The 16,304-nt window shown below is 33.7% G+C and overlaps 1 protein-coding gene across 2 annotated transcripts in view; it reads right to left on the bottom strand.

Annotated features, from left to right (window-relative positions):
- Nucleotides 1-1,792: 1,792 nt before the first annotated feature.
- Nucleotides 1,793-16,304, bottom strand: part of PCDH11X (protocadherin 11 X-linked) — a 389,820-nt gene continuing 375,308 nt past the window's right edge. Inside the window, exons 6-7 of one of the 2 annotated variants that reach the window (XM_052673091.1) lie at nt 6,305-6,544; nt 1,793-5,306 (exon numbers count right to left, since the gene is read on the bottom strand). In XM_052673091.1, the coding sequence (XP_052529051.1) occupies nt 5,275-5,306; nt 6,305-6,544 (272 nt within the window). In that variant the 3' untranslated portion in view covers nt 1,793-5,274. Of the gene's footprint in view, nt 6,545-16,304 lie in introns of both variants that reach the window. The other variant, XM_052673093.1, reaches the window with a different exon arrangement.

Here is a 16,304-nt window from a genome sequence, read left to right as displayed (position 1 = left end):
CACTGTCATAAACAAAAGTTATCCAAAAAGCCTGCACCTTCAGATTTAAACTTCTGAAAAAATAATTACTTAGCCCTAAATATGAATACACATTTCAGATAAGAAATGCGTTTATTATTAGAACTTCTGCTTTAAGCCTGAAATTAAGCACCATCAAAATACCTTTATATCACTGAAATAATAAAAAATGGAAATATACCACGAGTCTCATTGCAGTTATGATTTATTTTCATGCTGGATCGTGAATGCAAGGACAGAAGAAAGAGATTACATCTTAGAAAAATACCTGTTATTTGCAAGTAGTGTTACATGCATCTTCTGAAAGTCCTACTTTCACCACCACACAAAGGAGAAGAGCTGCTTTTTGTTCACTGCAGAAACTAGCTTCTTGCTCATTTTCTTCTTTGACTTGATACTTATCCATCCATTCTAAGGAGGAGCTAGCTGCCATTCAATCCAAATGCAGCTCAATTCTAAAGTCACACCTGAAAGAAACTTGAAGAAAAGGCAAAGAAAGTGCTAAATGATCACACAGGCAGCACATCTCCAATATTGCATGCTACTGGTAAACCCATGTTTTTCTTTAAATAAATCCGTTTGTACATTCTAACAAGCAATTACCTTGCTGGAAGACTTCCTAGCAGGAAGCCTTGGAGTCTGTCGTACAGGCCCTTGAACATTGTATCAGCCCTTCGTGCTGCAGCACTTTGGTGAAAATGCTGCACCCTATAGAGTTACCCAACAGGTATCTGGGATTCAGTTATTCTCAGCACGGCCAGAGAAGAGCACCATGTATTCTTATGTGCTCACAGGAAGGAATGCAAACAGATGATTCTCAGGGAACATTACTTCCGCAATCCTGCTGCAGTTTTGCAACACACCAATGCTAAAATTATGCAAATGTTCAGATACTGCTTATTTTTGTCTTGCTCTATTATTCTTAAAACTGGCTTATAATAGTTCTGTGAAATTTGAGTTTCATTGCTTCCTGAGTTTACCCTTCCAAACCACTACTGCTTAAGAATTTATGATCCAAGCCAGGGATGCCTTCTCTCTAATATGGTGTGGATTTTTTTTTTTTTTTTCAGTTTGTTTTCATTGGTTTTAATTTGTAGGCTGAGCATGTTCTTTTCTTGAAAGAGGTTCAGCAGACAGACAAGAAATCTGTGCTTCCAAAGTCATAATTGCATCAAAGAATAAGATACTACTGCTTGATGTCAAGAGAAGTTCTCTTTTTGAATATTAAATAATACAGAAAATGCATGAAAAATTATTTCCTTAGTTTCTCATTTGACTGCTAGAGGACTGTCATTAGATGACAACTATAGTGAGATGCTCATCCCTTTACCTCAACAACAACATACTGATCATGCTCTCTCAATCAGAAATAGCTCATTTTCTCACATTCTAACAATACAAAACCTATAAACATTCCAAACTCCAGCTTGTAATGATTTTCAATAAGTAAGTGTACCGGAGGCATAGTAGAAGGTGGCAGGTTTGTACAAAAAGAAGCAACCGAGAGGCATAAAATATATCCGATAGTAGAAAGCTAGACTGCTGTACACATTGAATTGTGAATATTTCTACTGCCTATCAAAAGTCTGCTGCTCACTTCTGTGAAGCAACTGCAAGGTAATCAACTTTTCCTTCTTCACAGTCTGGGGGTTTACAAATAAATGAGTTATGAGAAGCAGGGAATGAAGGAAGCAGAGATGGAAGAATATTTATTACAAAAAAAAATTAAATTTGTGTTTCAGAAACTCAAAGAAGACAGTGCAAAGGAGAAAACTGCTTTTGTGGATCTAGTTTATTAATAAACATTGTAATTAACAAGACAACATGCTGTACATAAACCTGAAATAGAATTACTTTAAATTTACTGGACTTTAAAAGCTGCTGGACAATGATATATGGTGTCCAACTGCATGATTTGTAAAGCATGGTTAGGGCTGCTTCAATACACAGACATATACTGCTCACTCTCAGATCCTGTAGTATGCCATAGAGCAGGGACATTTCCCAGAAATACAAACCCAGATATTTACAAGAAACTGTCAGTCTCTTTTCTTCACTAGGGATAACATGTTATACACAATTTCCTACATATACCAAATAAAATCTTTGCCTTCAACTTTGCTCTGTGTCTGCACAAACCGATCCCTCCCTTTTTACTTATCTAATTAAATAATGGTAGTAAACTGCAGTGTAATCATATAATAAATGATTATTTAATAAGGAGTAGCTTCAAAGCTGCAAAAGCAAAACTTGAGCTAGAATTAAGAACAAAATCAAGTGTAAATGATCAAGCTTTCTCAAACTTCATAAGCTTGAATCAAACGACCTTGCACTAATCAACCATTAATGACTTAATTATTTAAGTCAACTATCTCACTCAACCATGCTAGAAGCAGGCACAACAATGATAATTTGAGGCTGAAGTGGTTCCTCACTGGATTAGAGCTTGCCCAGAAAACAGCGGAGCAATGTATCACTTCTCCCAGGGGGAAAAAAAAGCCACCACAAAAACTGAAAACCCGCATATCTGCATACACGGGGTACATAAATACCTGATACCACCTGATACAAAGTGGCTAAAGCCTTCATCCCTATGCCAGACAAAAAAGAAGACCCGGTTGTATTCAGAACCACATAACTAACTTTTCCTTAAACAAAGCTATCACACTAACATTCTTAAGCCCTCAGGTCCTATTAGCATGGGCTCATTGCCATGATAATTAGCTAAATGACCTGCATTTGACTGCCTCATAGCCCTGAGAGAGCAGGTGCTCTGTAACCTCTGTTTGGTCAAGCAGACAGGGCCTAAATATTCTTCCTTTAGAATTAAGTTACACAGCACAGTTTAGCAAAACAAAGAACTGGCTTTTGTTTATTATTTTTTTTTTAATTATTTTTACAATGAACAGTTTGACTTCAATTCATCTCCTTTTTTTACACTTGGCTATTTGACATCAAAAAATTGTCTTTCTTTCTGCTGCTACCACTTATTTTCTCAATGCAGTAGTTGGAAGTGCAACAAGCATGTACTGAGCTTGGGAAAAAAAAATCTAGGCTAGACTGTGTGACACATTACTTTGAAGGCAAAGGTTTTCCTTTATTGTTACACTGTATGAAACAAATCTAATCATGTAACTACCATTTTACTGTATATTGTATATAGGATCGTTTTCTTCACAAATTCGCACAAGTAAGATAAAATAAGTTAAGAGACTAAAAAAATTACACAAAAATATACAGCCTATGCACTAGATAAATTACTTATATATATGGCAAGATGTATAATGAGCCTATAGTAACATTATTCCTCTGGATACTGACACGACACTTGAACAGACCACAGAAAAAAAATGTTGCCTCCAATGCATAATTTTACATATTAGATATAATATGCAAAAATGAAAGCAACATTTAACTCCTGATACAGTATGTATTTACAATTAAGTGTTATGTATCTTGATGACAGAATTTTACAATACCATAACACAATTTCCTGGATATGACATTTAACACTTCCTATTATCAGATTCATCTTTACAATTCATCTTGCTTAAGCAGTTGTTCTTCGGGTTTTTGTTGGTTTTTTGTTCATTTGTTTAGGTGTTTTTTTTTTCTTTTGTTTGTTTTCTTTTTAGAAATAATTTGCTAAATTTTTTTGCTTTCTTTTGTTCTTCTGCCTCTGAAAAAAATATAATTCTACTGTCTTTATCTTTTCCTGTGAAAATAGCAAAACTGTAGGAATGGATTGCTTTGCCAATAAATTTCAATTACAATATTCTGTCAGAAAGGACTGTTGAGAGGAAAAAAATGAGTTTTCAAGTGCAGCTGCCAATTCTATATACACACAATATAGCAGACTTGTATAATAAAAACTGAAGTCCACTGCTTACAATAGGAAGTATTATATGCCAGCCTTATTCTAAATTTGCACAATTAATGTGTTTGGTAAGGCTGTGTAAACTACAGATAAGGTTTTTTGTATATCCTGAAAAGGACTGCTGAATTTTTCTAACTATGATGTCTCCAAAGCAAACAACAAATGGTTCTGTATATATTAGGTGTAAATTAATTTGTCAAATTTTTGGTTGTCCTGGAACTGAAAATGAGCTGTATCAACCGTTGTGTGTCAGTAGCCAAAGGACTGTTTTTCTTTTTTCTCCCAGGATTTACATGCAACCAGAAAGCAGTGTGCCACGTCTTTTCTAAACATTATTGAAAATTACATTAACAAAAAAACAAAAAAACAAAAAAAAACCCAGAAGTACATCGTCAGATAATCTGATGTTTATTAATTAAACCCTACCAGTAGATTAAAAGTGATGCTTTTTTTTTTTCTTTTTTTTTTTTTTTTTAATTTTGCACATAAAATGTAAATGTGATTTGAATAGATTTACAGTGGGGACAACAATATATAAAGCTACTTATACCTGCTGGGCACAAAATAGAAGCTCTTTTAGCATTCATTGGAAACCCTCAACAACTTGAACTTCTGTAAATTTTACAAGCAGCTTTTTTACAGCATTTTTACACTCCTTTTTTAAATTTCATTTCATTTTTATGTTACACGTAAGTTACAGTATGAAGCTTACACAGAATTCTGTCCATGGGAAATATTCATAAACTTTCAAATTTCCCTCCACACAACTTCAATTGTCTCATCTAATGTAGTAATAAACTAAACAAAATTATGCAGTTTGTTAAAGAAAAAGATCTTGGTATGTACACACTGTAAATGATGATGGCTAAACAGCAACAGAATGCTAAAAGGAAAATGTGGTGTTTTTTCTTTTTTTAATTGAAGAAAGGAATCTCCATTTTAACCACTATAGAATTTACTAGTTTTATTTCTGCTACTATTATACCATCCAGTACACAAAACACTAAAAAAAAAATCCTCATCTTTACAGAGAATCATACTGAGACTTTGTCAAATAATATGATTGGAGTGTGTAATTATAGTTATCCAGCACTCATTCCCTGGATTCCTCTTTCTTTGCTGAGAAATGTCTGTGATTCTCTAATAATAAACTAAGCTACAATGACAACTACTCCTTTATCTTCTAAGTTTGGGGTGAAGTAACTAATATTATCGCTAACCTTTTACTGAACACTTGCAATAGGTGATTGATTATAGCTGTAAAACAAACATATACATCACTATAATATTTTAAACACCAGTAGCTTAAAGCCACAATAAGACATCAGCCAAAAAACTACCCCAGTTTCCTACTGATTTCAGCAGTGCCCATGTAATTTTCAACTAACAGGAACAGTAGCCAAAGCAAGCTCTGCAAGATAAAAAATAAAAAAATTAAAAAAATTAGACTCATAGCCTGAAAAGCATATGCATTATACTGTTGCTTTTATTATTGCAGAAAGGAAAATCTTAAAAAAAAATTAAAAAGAAATCTTGTAATATTTTTAGATCTATATTGCATCCTGTCCTGTTGTCTATTTCACACAGAAAAGCCTAGTAAGAGCTTTCTATTTCATCTACTGCATTCTTTCAAAGAATAAATACCTGTAGATTCAACCACTGAAAATTAAAATCAAAAGCAGCTGTCATGTCTTTGAGTACATTCTTCTCAATTACATGAAAAGTAAGTTTTGGTAGGAATGTACACCATCCTTCCAAAGTATGTCTTTTTATATTGTGTAAGGTAACCAAAAAAGAAATTGACCACTTGATCTCTATTGGTAAGCAAATGGAAGGTGAAATCTATGAATACCTTATAAATTATAACAATGAAGACAGAAAAAAATTGGTAAGTTATGTTACTGCAATGTTTCCTAAGCTGTATTAAGAAATTGCTTTCAACAGGGAGGAAGACCTGCTAGCAGATATTTGTACCATATAGACCCATATTAGAAAATAAGCAGGTTTTTAAGGTTTTCTTTTGATTGGCTCTGGATTTTGAGTTTTCTTCCCTATTTTATATATTTTACTAAGAATTGGGGTGAATTTTCTTTAACTAAGTCCTAAGGATTTAGCTTTTCAAGTTAAATTTAGGATTCTATATACATAAATATTCACAAGCCTAACAAATTTGTATATGCACTAAGAACAGTGTTAGGCTGTGACTATATACAGTAACACCTTAAAGCCTGAAATAGCCGATTTGTCAGATATGCATTTATAGCTGGTGCTCATGGATAAACGTAGTGCTACCCCCAGACACTGCTGCCTGGTGGGACATGGCAAAATTTGCCAGAGGGATGACTTTGACAGGATCTTCGCTGGTGCACTGTCTTTCACAGGTGTTGTAGAACTGGGGCCTGGGCCCACCTTGGCCTTTGTCAGTGTCATCCTTTGGAAGGGGCCTCCCAAGAGTGTGTCGTCCGTCAGACCTGGCTCCTCGGCCCCAGCTTTGCTGGAAGCCAAATGATGGCAAAGGTGTGTTGGATTGTTGATACTGTGTCAAAGAAGGTGGCATCCAGCAGTTGTCAGAATGGCCCAGGATGAGACACTCCTGCGTGCAGGTTTCAGAGGCCTCAGCCAAGGCTTTCTGGAGATTTACTTCAATAGCTGGGAAGACAGAACAAGATAAAAAAAATTACCAAAAGATTTAAACAATGATGTACATAGAGAATGAAGGTTAAGAAAGCAATCCCAGTTCTAAAACAAAGGATGTATTTTGGAAAGAAAATACCTGCAGTAATACGACTTAAGTGAACATGAAGATGCTTTCAATTTGGAGGCTCACAGTGGTGACATAGGCAAGCATCAGAAAAAACATTAGCATTTTAAGAACAGATGATAACACCACTACAGCCCAAGTAACTAAAGCCCTTACACAGTCTACGTATAATGATGTTTTTACTTTCTAAAATTGTCCCTTTAGTAATAAAGCTAAAAGCTTTACAATAATCTAGCAATACAATACTTTTTTGCATTCATGAAAAAATAAGATTAAAATTAGATTTTAAAAATATGCTGTTAATGCTGGATTTTTTTTTTTTTTTCTCTGTTTAAGGAAAAAAAACAAATTTAATTTGGATATAGTCAAAGGTGGTACATTGGTTTCAAAGATGCACTCAAGAACTTTAAGAATGAAAGACAGCATTACAGTTATTTTAAAGAGGATTGATTTCTTGATGCATTCAATACTGGAAACCTTGAAAAAATCAAAGGGTAATAGCAAGAAAAGCTGTAACCTCTGTAGTTTACAAGTAATCGAACCAGAGCTCTTGAGTAGATGCAAGGTTTGTGCTCTTGAAAAGGATTACAGAAATGATAATGTGTTCAAAGGCCAACTACTAACTGAGAAACACATAATTTTCAGTACATAAAAAATCTTGATCAATTTCATTTAAATGAGTGGTTTTACTAGGTAGATTCAAATTAATGTAATTAAAATTCCAAAAATCATCCCTTGAAATGTTTTTCATATTATATATAATAATAATTTTATATTATCTTACTATGAACAGAGTTAAAATATGTCAGAAGAGAGGAAAAGTCTCCATTCAGATATTTCACTGTGTCCTTTCACAAAACTTCAACACTATTTTTCTTTATGATAAAAGCTATGTATGTATTTTTAATATCTAGCTTCAAGAAAATAATCTTTAGAAATGGGTTCTGGCTCGCAACTAGCACAGAAATTATGCTGTTACAAATTACTTATTGCAATATGAGTTCTAAGTAGGAGCCCCTCATCTTTTGAGCTTTGTTTGTAAACAGATGCTTTATTTCTGCTTTAATTTAATGTTCTGTTTTTACTTTGAATGTTGAAATCTGTATAAACTACGAAGCATAAGTACATATTTCCATATTACATCTAAATACAAATGGATTTAGTTTTTCCTTCAGACATCAAAATACATAATGCTGCTGTCCAACATACAGGATACATCTTTTTTTGAAGTCTACCACTTATAAGTAGTCAATTAGTTTCTTGCTGTTTCATTAATGTTATATTCTTGATAATTTCTCCTGAAGGACACTGTACATTGCATCTGCCTGTTAGGGAAATCAGTGTTTATAAATGTTGGTTTGCCCTAGTATTAGCATTTCAACATGTCTACTGTCATTTTGTCTCCATATGTCTGAATGTAATCCTGACAAAGCGTTGGCACCTTCCTGTTGAAATACTAATCCAGTTTTGATGGGTAGTGGGATATATAAATATGAAAATAATTCAGTAGAGAAAACAGTTCACTCAAAAAAAGTTACTACTGCTAGATTAGTCTAATCTCTTTGTGTCCTACTATGTGCTATTAGAAAAATAAATCTGAGTATATACAAGCTCTTAAAGCTCTTTAATTATCCAAGTTTCCTTCTCTTCTGATCAAGACAATTCACTGAAATCAGGTACATCCTTGACTACGAGTTGAGTAACCCCTGACTTATGAACCCCTGACAGAAACTGATATTTTTGCATTTATTAGCAAAACATCTTTGATACTCAATCCCTCAGTGTTCCTTTTATTTCAAGGTATCACCTAAAATTCTTTTAATTAATTAAGCTGGAAAAATACAGTTATTTGTTTGGAAATAATGTATGTATTATGTATTACTAGCTCCACATAGCAAGTAGATACAATACTCGTAGTATTATCTAATGCTCGAATAAAAAAATAAAATTAAACAATTAAAATCAGCATTTGGCAATAAAAACATAACATTTAAGCTTTAGACAAGGCAACTACAGAAATAAAAGATCACTTAAAAAACATTCTTAACACCATCTGGACAGATCAGTATGACAGTAACTTTGTGTCATGAGTTGTCAGACTGCATGCAGACTTGAAACATGCTAGTGTGCAAAGAACAACAATGTTCTCAGGATGCCAGTCTCATTTATTATCTTAATAAAGGATTTGCACATGAGTTTTAGTTTTAGCAAAAATATTATGCAAAGACGCTATCAAATCATTAGTACAACTCTGGGCACAATCCTATGATATGAGTACAAATTATTTTGGCTTTGAGGTTTGAGTTTAATTATATAACAATCCTGCACTTACAGACTGTTGAGAAGATACATTTTTTTTGTAGCAATCATAATCTGTCAGTGTAGGTATTTGCAAAACGTAATCTTGATTGTCAAAATAATTCTATTTTTCATCACTGCTTATAATTAGTATATGCAAAATATACAGTTCTCATTAATTTTGAAGAGTTACTTCCATTTTCTACTGAGCAGCTCTGCAGTGCTGCAAGAGAACAGCAAATAAAAAAGTATTTAGGACATACAAGTACTTTTCTGTCTGACTCATTTTTTTTTCCAACAGTAACAGTCAAGTTTTGTTTATAATGCACTGCACTTAAAAAAAAAAAATTATCAATCTCTACTGTAACTTCAAAAGAAGAACATGTTTTATAAAATGAATAGAAGAGGGCTTTTTTTTTTTTTTTTTTTTTTTTTTTTTTTTTTTAAATTTGAAACATCTGCATATAGGCCATAGCATTGCTGCAGCCCTGAGGCAGCTTTGAGGAGATTGGGTATGCTGTAGGAAACCAAATTAACTAAGGGTGTGACCATGAATATATTGTGAGACAGGCAAGGTCCTCACTATTTACATTTAAAGGAATCTTAGAAAATCTCAGCAACTGATCTGTTGCAGTAAGAACTACTAGCAAGGATAATCAGGATGCAAAACAACTTCTTTTTTTTTTTCATTATCTTTTTTTTTTTCATTATCTTTTTTTGCTTGTTCTTCTAGGTCACGAAATGTAGCTTCTTTCAGTCCTTCTAATTCATTCTCCATTCTCCTAAGATATCACTCTTCTTCTTCATTAGCACTTGAAATCTTTCTCACTTGCTTCCCGGCCCTGGCAGTCTATTGCCATCTAAACTATACTTTAGTTATAAAAATGTTACTTTTAACAATCCCTGCTTTTTATCAGCAGTAGAGTGTACTGCTAAGGGTGCCAACTCACAATACAATGCTGCTGATTTCCAAAATTCTGTTACCAACTTAAAAAGAAAGGAGTCAATGTAACTAGCACTGAGCCTGGCTCCCCCTCCTCCATTTGCTGCTCACTTAAAAGGAGGGAGTCAGGCTGGCTCCACAGAGCATCCCAGAGGACAATATGAAGAGGAATGCAAGCACTGCTGGGCGACAGTCAGGTTCAGTGCTCAACAGGCCATTTATCCAATGCTGTGTAAATTGACCACTGAATTTGCTGGATGCTACTCTTAAAGCTTCTTTTTGCTTTGCATCTTTTTATGCAGGCAACTGTTTGTAATAGTTACTTTATGCAAGTCACTGCTAAATGTAGGTGAAAAGAAAAACTTTTGAGCCTTTCTCTCATTCAAAATTGGTAATATTGGTAATTATTCTTTCAGTCCCATAAGTATTCTGGTAAGAAAAATCTATGGAGTCTGCCTCTAACAATAAAGTTAAAGAAGGTTTCTGCCATTTCTGAGTATTTTCAGAATAGAGAATTTCTGTACAGAAATTGTCTAGTAACATCTCATGTAAGAGAATCATCAACTACGACATGCAAGTAATATGAAAGAATTTTTAATTCATCCAACAGATCACACTCATACACGTATGAATTTACCAGTGTTGTTTGAACTCCATATTATTTTAGGAATGAAGCTGTTATTTAAACTGTCTGCCTCAGAACTAAGAACGTTTTTTAAAGAAAATGTATGTCAGTTCTTATGAAATGTTTAGATCAGAACTGTCAAATATATCTAAAAGCACAATAGTTAAAAGGCTTTCTTCATTGTTCTGCAGTCTTTATCATTTATAGGTCAAAACACTTTTCAGTAAGAACAATTATTTTCACTTAAAACATTGAGTTTCAACTCAAGTCAGGTAGCTACCCTTCAGTAAAAGCAGTTATAAAAAATACTACTTAATAGTTTTATGTTTGTAATTGGTTGTACCTTTCTATGATTACAAAGTCCATGTATGGTATAGATGAAAATACAAATGCTGAGTATTCTTCTTGCATATGAAATAAAGCTAAAGAATTCTATAATGGTTTTTGCACTATCAGTCTACAAAATACATAGAATAATGCACGCTTTGAAGCTTCCAGCTCAATATTGGAAGCTTAAGACTATTCCTCATCGAGAATTCTCAAAGGAAGACAAGCTGTTAATACCACTGTGTTACCAGCATTCTCATAATGTTGTGTACATTGCTGTATATAAGACACACTTTCTTTTCTACCCCTATACCCATATGTCCATACCAACCAGGAGGTGTACTACTAAGATAAGATCACAAAATTCATTACTTGCATTATGGAATCATGCAGGCTTAGGTTGGAAGGGACTTTTGAAGATACCTGGTCAAAATTACTGCTCAAAGCAGGCTATCTTGATCAAGGTATATGGTGTTTTTCCAGAAGTTCAGGCCGAACTTTAACAATTGCCTTATTGCCTTACATCTCCCCTGAAAGATTTCTTAACACATTTCAAAAGGGAGCTGCACATTCTTAAAGCTGACCAATCAACAGTGTGATTTTCTGGAGAATCCTTAAAATGTCCCTATCTTTATCCACATTAAATGTAATAATAATCAAAAGGAATTGGTAAATTTTCATTAGCAAAGTATTCATATTCCAGGTTTAGGAGCTTATAAATTATACTTAAAAATTTCAAAAACAATTTCAAAAAAAAAAAAATTAAAAATGGAATATAGATAGAGTGCTTGAATTTAATGCTGAAGTCTTAATGAAAAGCCTGTATTGAATATGATACATTTTGGATGCAAACCATCCAGTGTTGCATTTAAAGCACTCTTGTTTCATAATAAAGCAAGCAACAATTAGCAAGCAATTAAGCAAATTGCCCATAATTATGCCATTGCTGAGCTATTTTTCATATTTTCACAACACAGCACATATATGAATACATGGCTTGCAGTGCCAATGCTATTCTGTCAGCATCCAGAAGTACCTCTCATTTACTGAAGCGTTTCATATTAAACAGCTCCCATTGCACTTTCAGTGCTCTCTGCTCAGCAGGAACTCACCAGAGTGATGAAGATGACAATCTTATACTGCTCTTCTCAGCCAATGGCTCCTAAGGAATGGGTTGTGTTCCCTGCTGCACTCTCCCCCTTCCCTTCTCCCCCTCCGTCTTTTGCCCATGTGTATGTACTAAAAGTGGTACTCAATCTAAGCAAGAATTCAAGCATAATATAGGGAAATAATAGCCCAGAATCACCCTAGTGACCAAAAGCTGCCACTTGGGCAACATCATTTAGCAGTCTCTGCTATGTTAAGAGAACTAAAATGACATTAACAATAAGAAAGGAAGGGCAGAATAGTTTGTTAGTATAAACTGGGCTATTTTAGTAAGTTCAGGAGGAAGAAGCTTGAATGTAGAAACCCTACATAACTGCTGCTATAATACATCTTTTTTAGCTTTTATAATAGAATCCCTTTAGGAGAAGCTTCCTATGAATATTTTATTTCCCATATATATCTTGGTAACTCAAAAACCTAAATAAATTACTGAAGTTTTAGCCTTTCAACCTTTTTATGCAAAGAACAAGTAGGACACAACACTGCCTTTACTCTTCAGCCTTCCATACAGGGCTTTCCTCTCTCATATCCCATGTTAAATTACACTCCGTGGAAGGCTGATTCTCCAGACATTCTGAATATGCCATCAAGAGGCATGCTGGAAATAACATATCTCTGTGTGGCCATCTTGTGCTCAATAGAATTGCTAGAATATTCTTCCATTCCAGTCATCACAGTTACACATCCTAACATCCATGTTTTTAATTTGAATTTAATCCTAAAAGCTGTCCTGAGTGAAGCTTTTTATTATAAAATCCCACTGGTGTGAAATGTGGATATTTTGCATCTGGCTTCAACTAGTCTAACAAACATTATTAAAGATGGATAGGGAAAGCTGATGAAGAAGAAGACAGAGAAGGGAGGATGAATCAGGGCAAAAAGAGAGAACATATGGTAATTCCTGTATAATTAACTACACTTGTGAAGTGAAGTGAATCTTTCCTTCACAAATAATAGCCTTAGAAGAAAAAAAAAAAACAAAAACGAAGCACATTACTCTTTCATTAAGCTTCTCATTGTTATTCTGACTGGAATTCCAATCTTGTATTAATCAAAACCAAGAAACTGTTTAAAAGCAACAATCTCATAAGAAGTTTGGTTTTCAGTAATTGCTGTTTTCCACAGAAAGATATTTCACTGAAAAAAATAAGCTTCTGAAAAAAAAACTGAGCTCCTCAAACACCTGCAACCTCTTTTGCTCAATGCTAATGAACATGCATGTGAGAATATTGCAGAGTGCATGGTATTGACCTCTCTTCTTTCAGCAGCCCAACTGTATTATTGATCTTTAATGTATGGGCCTTGTTTACAGCAAAACAAATATTCTAATTTGCAAAAGACATATGTTTCTTATATTGAGTTATCAATGAGAATTTTAACCATAACTTGTAAAGTATAATGAACATCTAAAATGAATAGCCTAAAATCTAGTCTATTGATTAAAACAGTGAGTAATACAATGTTCTTTATTTAATATTTAATTAACTGCTTTACATTTGTGCTGAAGCTTTTTAATTATTAATACAGAGTTCATTATTTAACACAGAATATAAATTTAAATTCGAATCAATTAGATAAGGTGAAACTACACAGTGAAGAATGTTTTTTCCTGCAGCAATAACCTTCGACCTGGAGACAAAGAGTGTAATCTGTACCTCTTCCCCCACACATACATCTTCAGTGGTATATATCAAGCTTTTCTACTGATGTAAAATTTCTGCAGTAAACCCAATATCCCGCAAAAATATGCTGGATGAAAAAGAGTTTCAGCAGTGATTTTACAGCTGGCCCCTGGAAGAGAAAACACTTCCAGTACCAGTTTTCTGAAAGACATTTGTAACACAGCAAATTTTTCTTCCTCTTGATGTGTCAAACTTCATTTCAAGCCTCTACAGATAAAATTATTGTTTGCGGGAAGGAAAAGAAGAGTCTATTTAAAGTTGTAGATACCCAGCAATTATCATCTTGGAATAACTGTCTCCTAAGTATTGTTTTTATCTTAATGTGGTGGGCTGACCTCAGCCAACAACTAAGTGACACACAGTGGCTCACTCACTCCAGCAATCCCAGCAGGATTGAGTGCAGTGAAAACCTTATATCATTCTCTGCTTCTCTCATCAAAGCCATTTTTTACAGTGATCACAAAATGGAAGGCATAGTAATGCTAGTATATCCTCAAGTGTTTGTAGACAGTCTGAAGCAATAGATACAATACTTATTTCACTAAGTACTCTGAAATATGATGATGTTTCTAAGGCCTTACTGCCCAAAAATATGTGTATTCATATATAAAAACTAGTTTAATGCTTTCTTAAATATCCTTAAACATTACTTGAAATATGTGATGCAGAAATTCTACGAGGATTAGTATAACTCTTACCAACTTCAAGAGATTAGATTGCAAATGTGTTGTAAAAATTATTTTCCATAGTTATAGTGGAAGTCATCCCTTAATGTTATACAAGTTGTCTCTTGTTTCCTGCTGCTTTTTTGACAATTAACCCCCTTTGGATATTTCCACTAAGAAGTTACATCTAACATTTAACTATCTATGCCAAATAATATTAGAAAAAAGTTCTAAAATAAAACAATTAAAAAGATAAAATCTGGAATAAAAATACCTGCATATTTATTTTCTCTTTATTAGAACCACAGACATGTTTGTTACCTTAGAAAAAGTAAGAACACGTTAAAACAGAAGAAGGGCCGATTGACAGAAAATACATTTAACCAATACTGGGTAATAGTAGACACTCTGAAGTAGCATTTATATCTCCTTTTTTGTGATCAAATACTTTTCCAAATGCCTCATTAGGAATGCACATGAAGAGTCCTTACCAATTAAACAGATGTGTTTTGCTTAAGTTCATTTATTTATTTAATCAAGAGTCAGTTCAACATGATATGTTCTCTCATTTAATTCAATAAGAAGCTTTTGCATGTGGGTTTGCTGTGGGATTTGGTAGTGTATCAACATTATTTTGAGAGGCACTGAATGGAAAAAGAGAGTGTATTATACAAAGGAAATATGTGCATTGCTATATTTTCTCCTCAAAAAACAGGGGAAAAAAACCCCTATATTAATGTCATACGAAGAGCTTGAGGTTTTGTTTGTACAGCACTCCTCAAAACGCAGTTTTTTAAGCTTGTAATTTGAAAATGAAATTTATTTAGCAGTCATTTCTGCTGATAATTCATAACATCTGTTTTTTCTCTTCTTCCAACCTTTCCAAAGAGATTTCTCCCTTTTTCATTCATACTTCCATTCTTGCATTCATTCACAAACACACACACATATATATATATATTTAAGATTCAGAAAAGAAGACAATTATTGTTTACAATACCTGGACTTTAAGTATACAGGGAAGATTACACCATGCTCAGTTTTTTAAGGCCAGGGGGGTGGGGGAGAAAGAGAAGCGTGAGAGAGACAAGCAAGGGTACAGAGAAATAGGTCAGTGTTTTTGTGTTGTTTTAAGTTTTTACAAATCACTAAATACTTAAAGCATGAAGATTCACAGAGAGAACTAAGAATCACTAAATCTACATAAACTTATTTACTATGGAAACAGCAGAAAATACATTCTTTAAGCTTAGGCTGTGAACACTGCAATCAAAAAAATCAATTACTTTTTGTGGTTCTCTGGCTAGAGAACAAAGATCTATCCTCGGAGACAGGAAAATAGATGAACTTCAAAGAGATAAGGGAATAGAATTTCTAGGTAGAATAGGGTCAGTAGCGTTTATTCTTGATAAATGACCTCCATCAAAATATTAGTGTATACTCATACTACTCTAATAATGAATTCTAACACTCATGAATTAAGGAGATCAGGCCAGCAAGTCATCCTCAGCAGAGTGTAGGATGATGAAGAGGACAAGAAGTTCCTCTTCAGGTATATTTGAGATACCTCACACGCAGCATCAAGGGATCGGTGTGGGATAAAATAACTAGATTTCTGCTTCAGTTTTCAGTATTTACACTCTTAATTCACTTTAATAAGTTTCTTAATGCATTTACCAAACTGGGGCTCTGTTTTCAGAAAGTTCAAAGATCTATTATTTTCAATAGTATTGAATTTACAGTAAAAGTAATCAAGATAGAATTCTAAGCAGTTATATAAAGTAAATGAACAATTGTTTGCAATTGTTCATAGTTCAGACGTATTAATGAAATCTTTATTTTCAAAAGGAATTCATAAAAAGACAGATGCTAAGTAAATCAGTAAGTGGATTTTTCCTGTGCCATCCTAAGAGATAGGTAATAAAAATGTGTTCTAAAAAA

This window comes from Tympanuchus pallidicinctus, unplaced genomic scaffold, assembly GCF_026119805.1.
Source record: "Tympanuchus pallidicinctus isolate F22 unplaced genomic scaffold, pur_lepc_1.0 scaffold13, whole genome shotgun sequence".
NCBI classification, from domain to species: Eukaryota; Metazoa; Chordata; class Aves; order Galliformes; family Phasianidae; genus Tympanuchus; species Tympanuchus pallidicinctus.
This window is presented reverse-complemented; position numbering and strand designations above follow the sequence as displayed.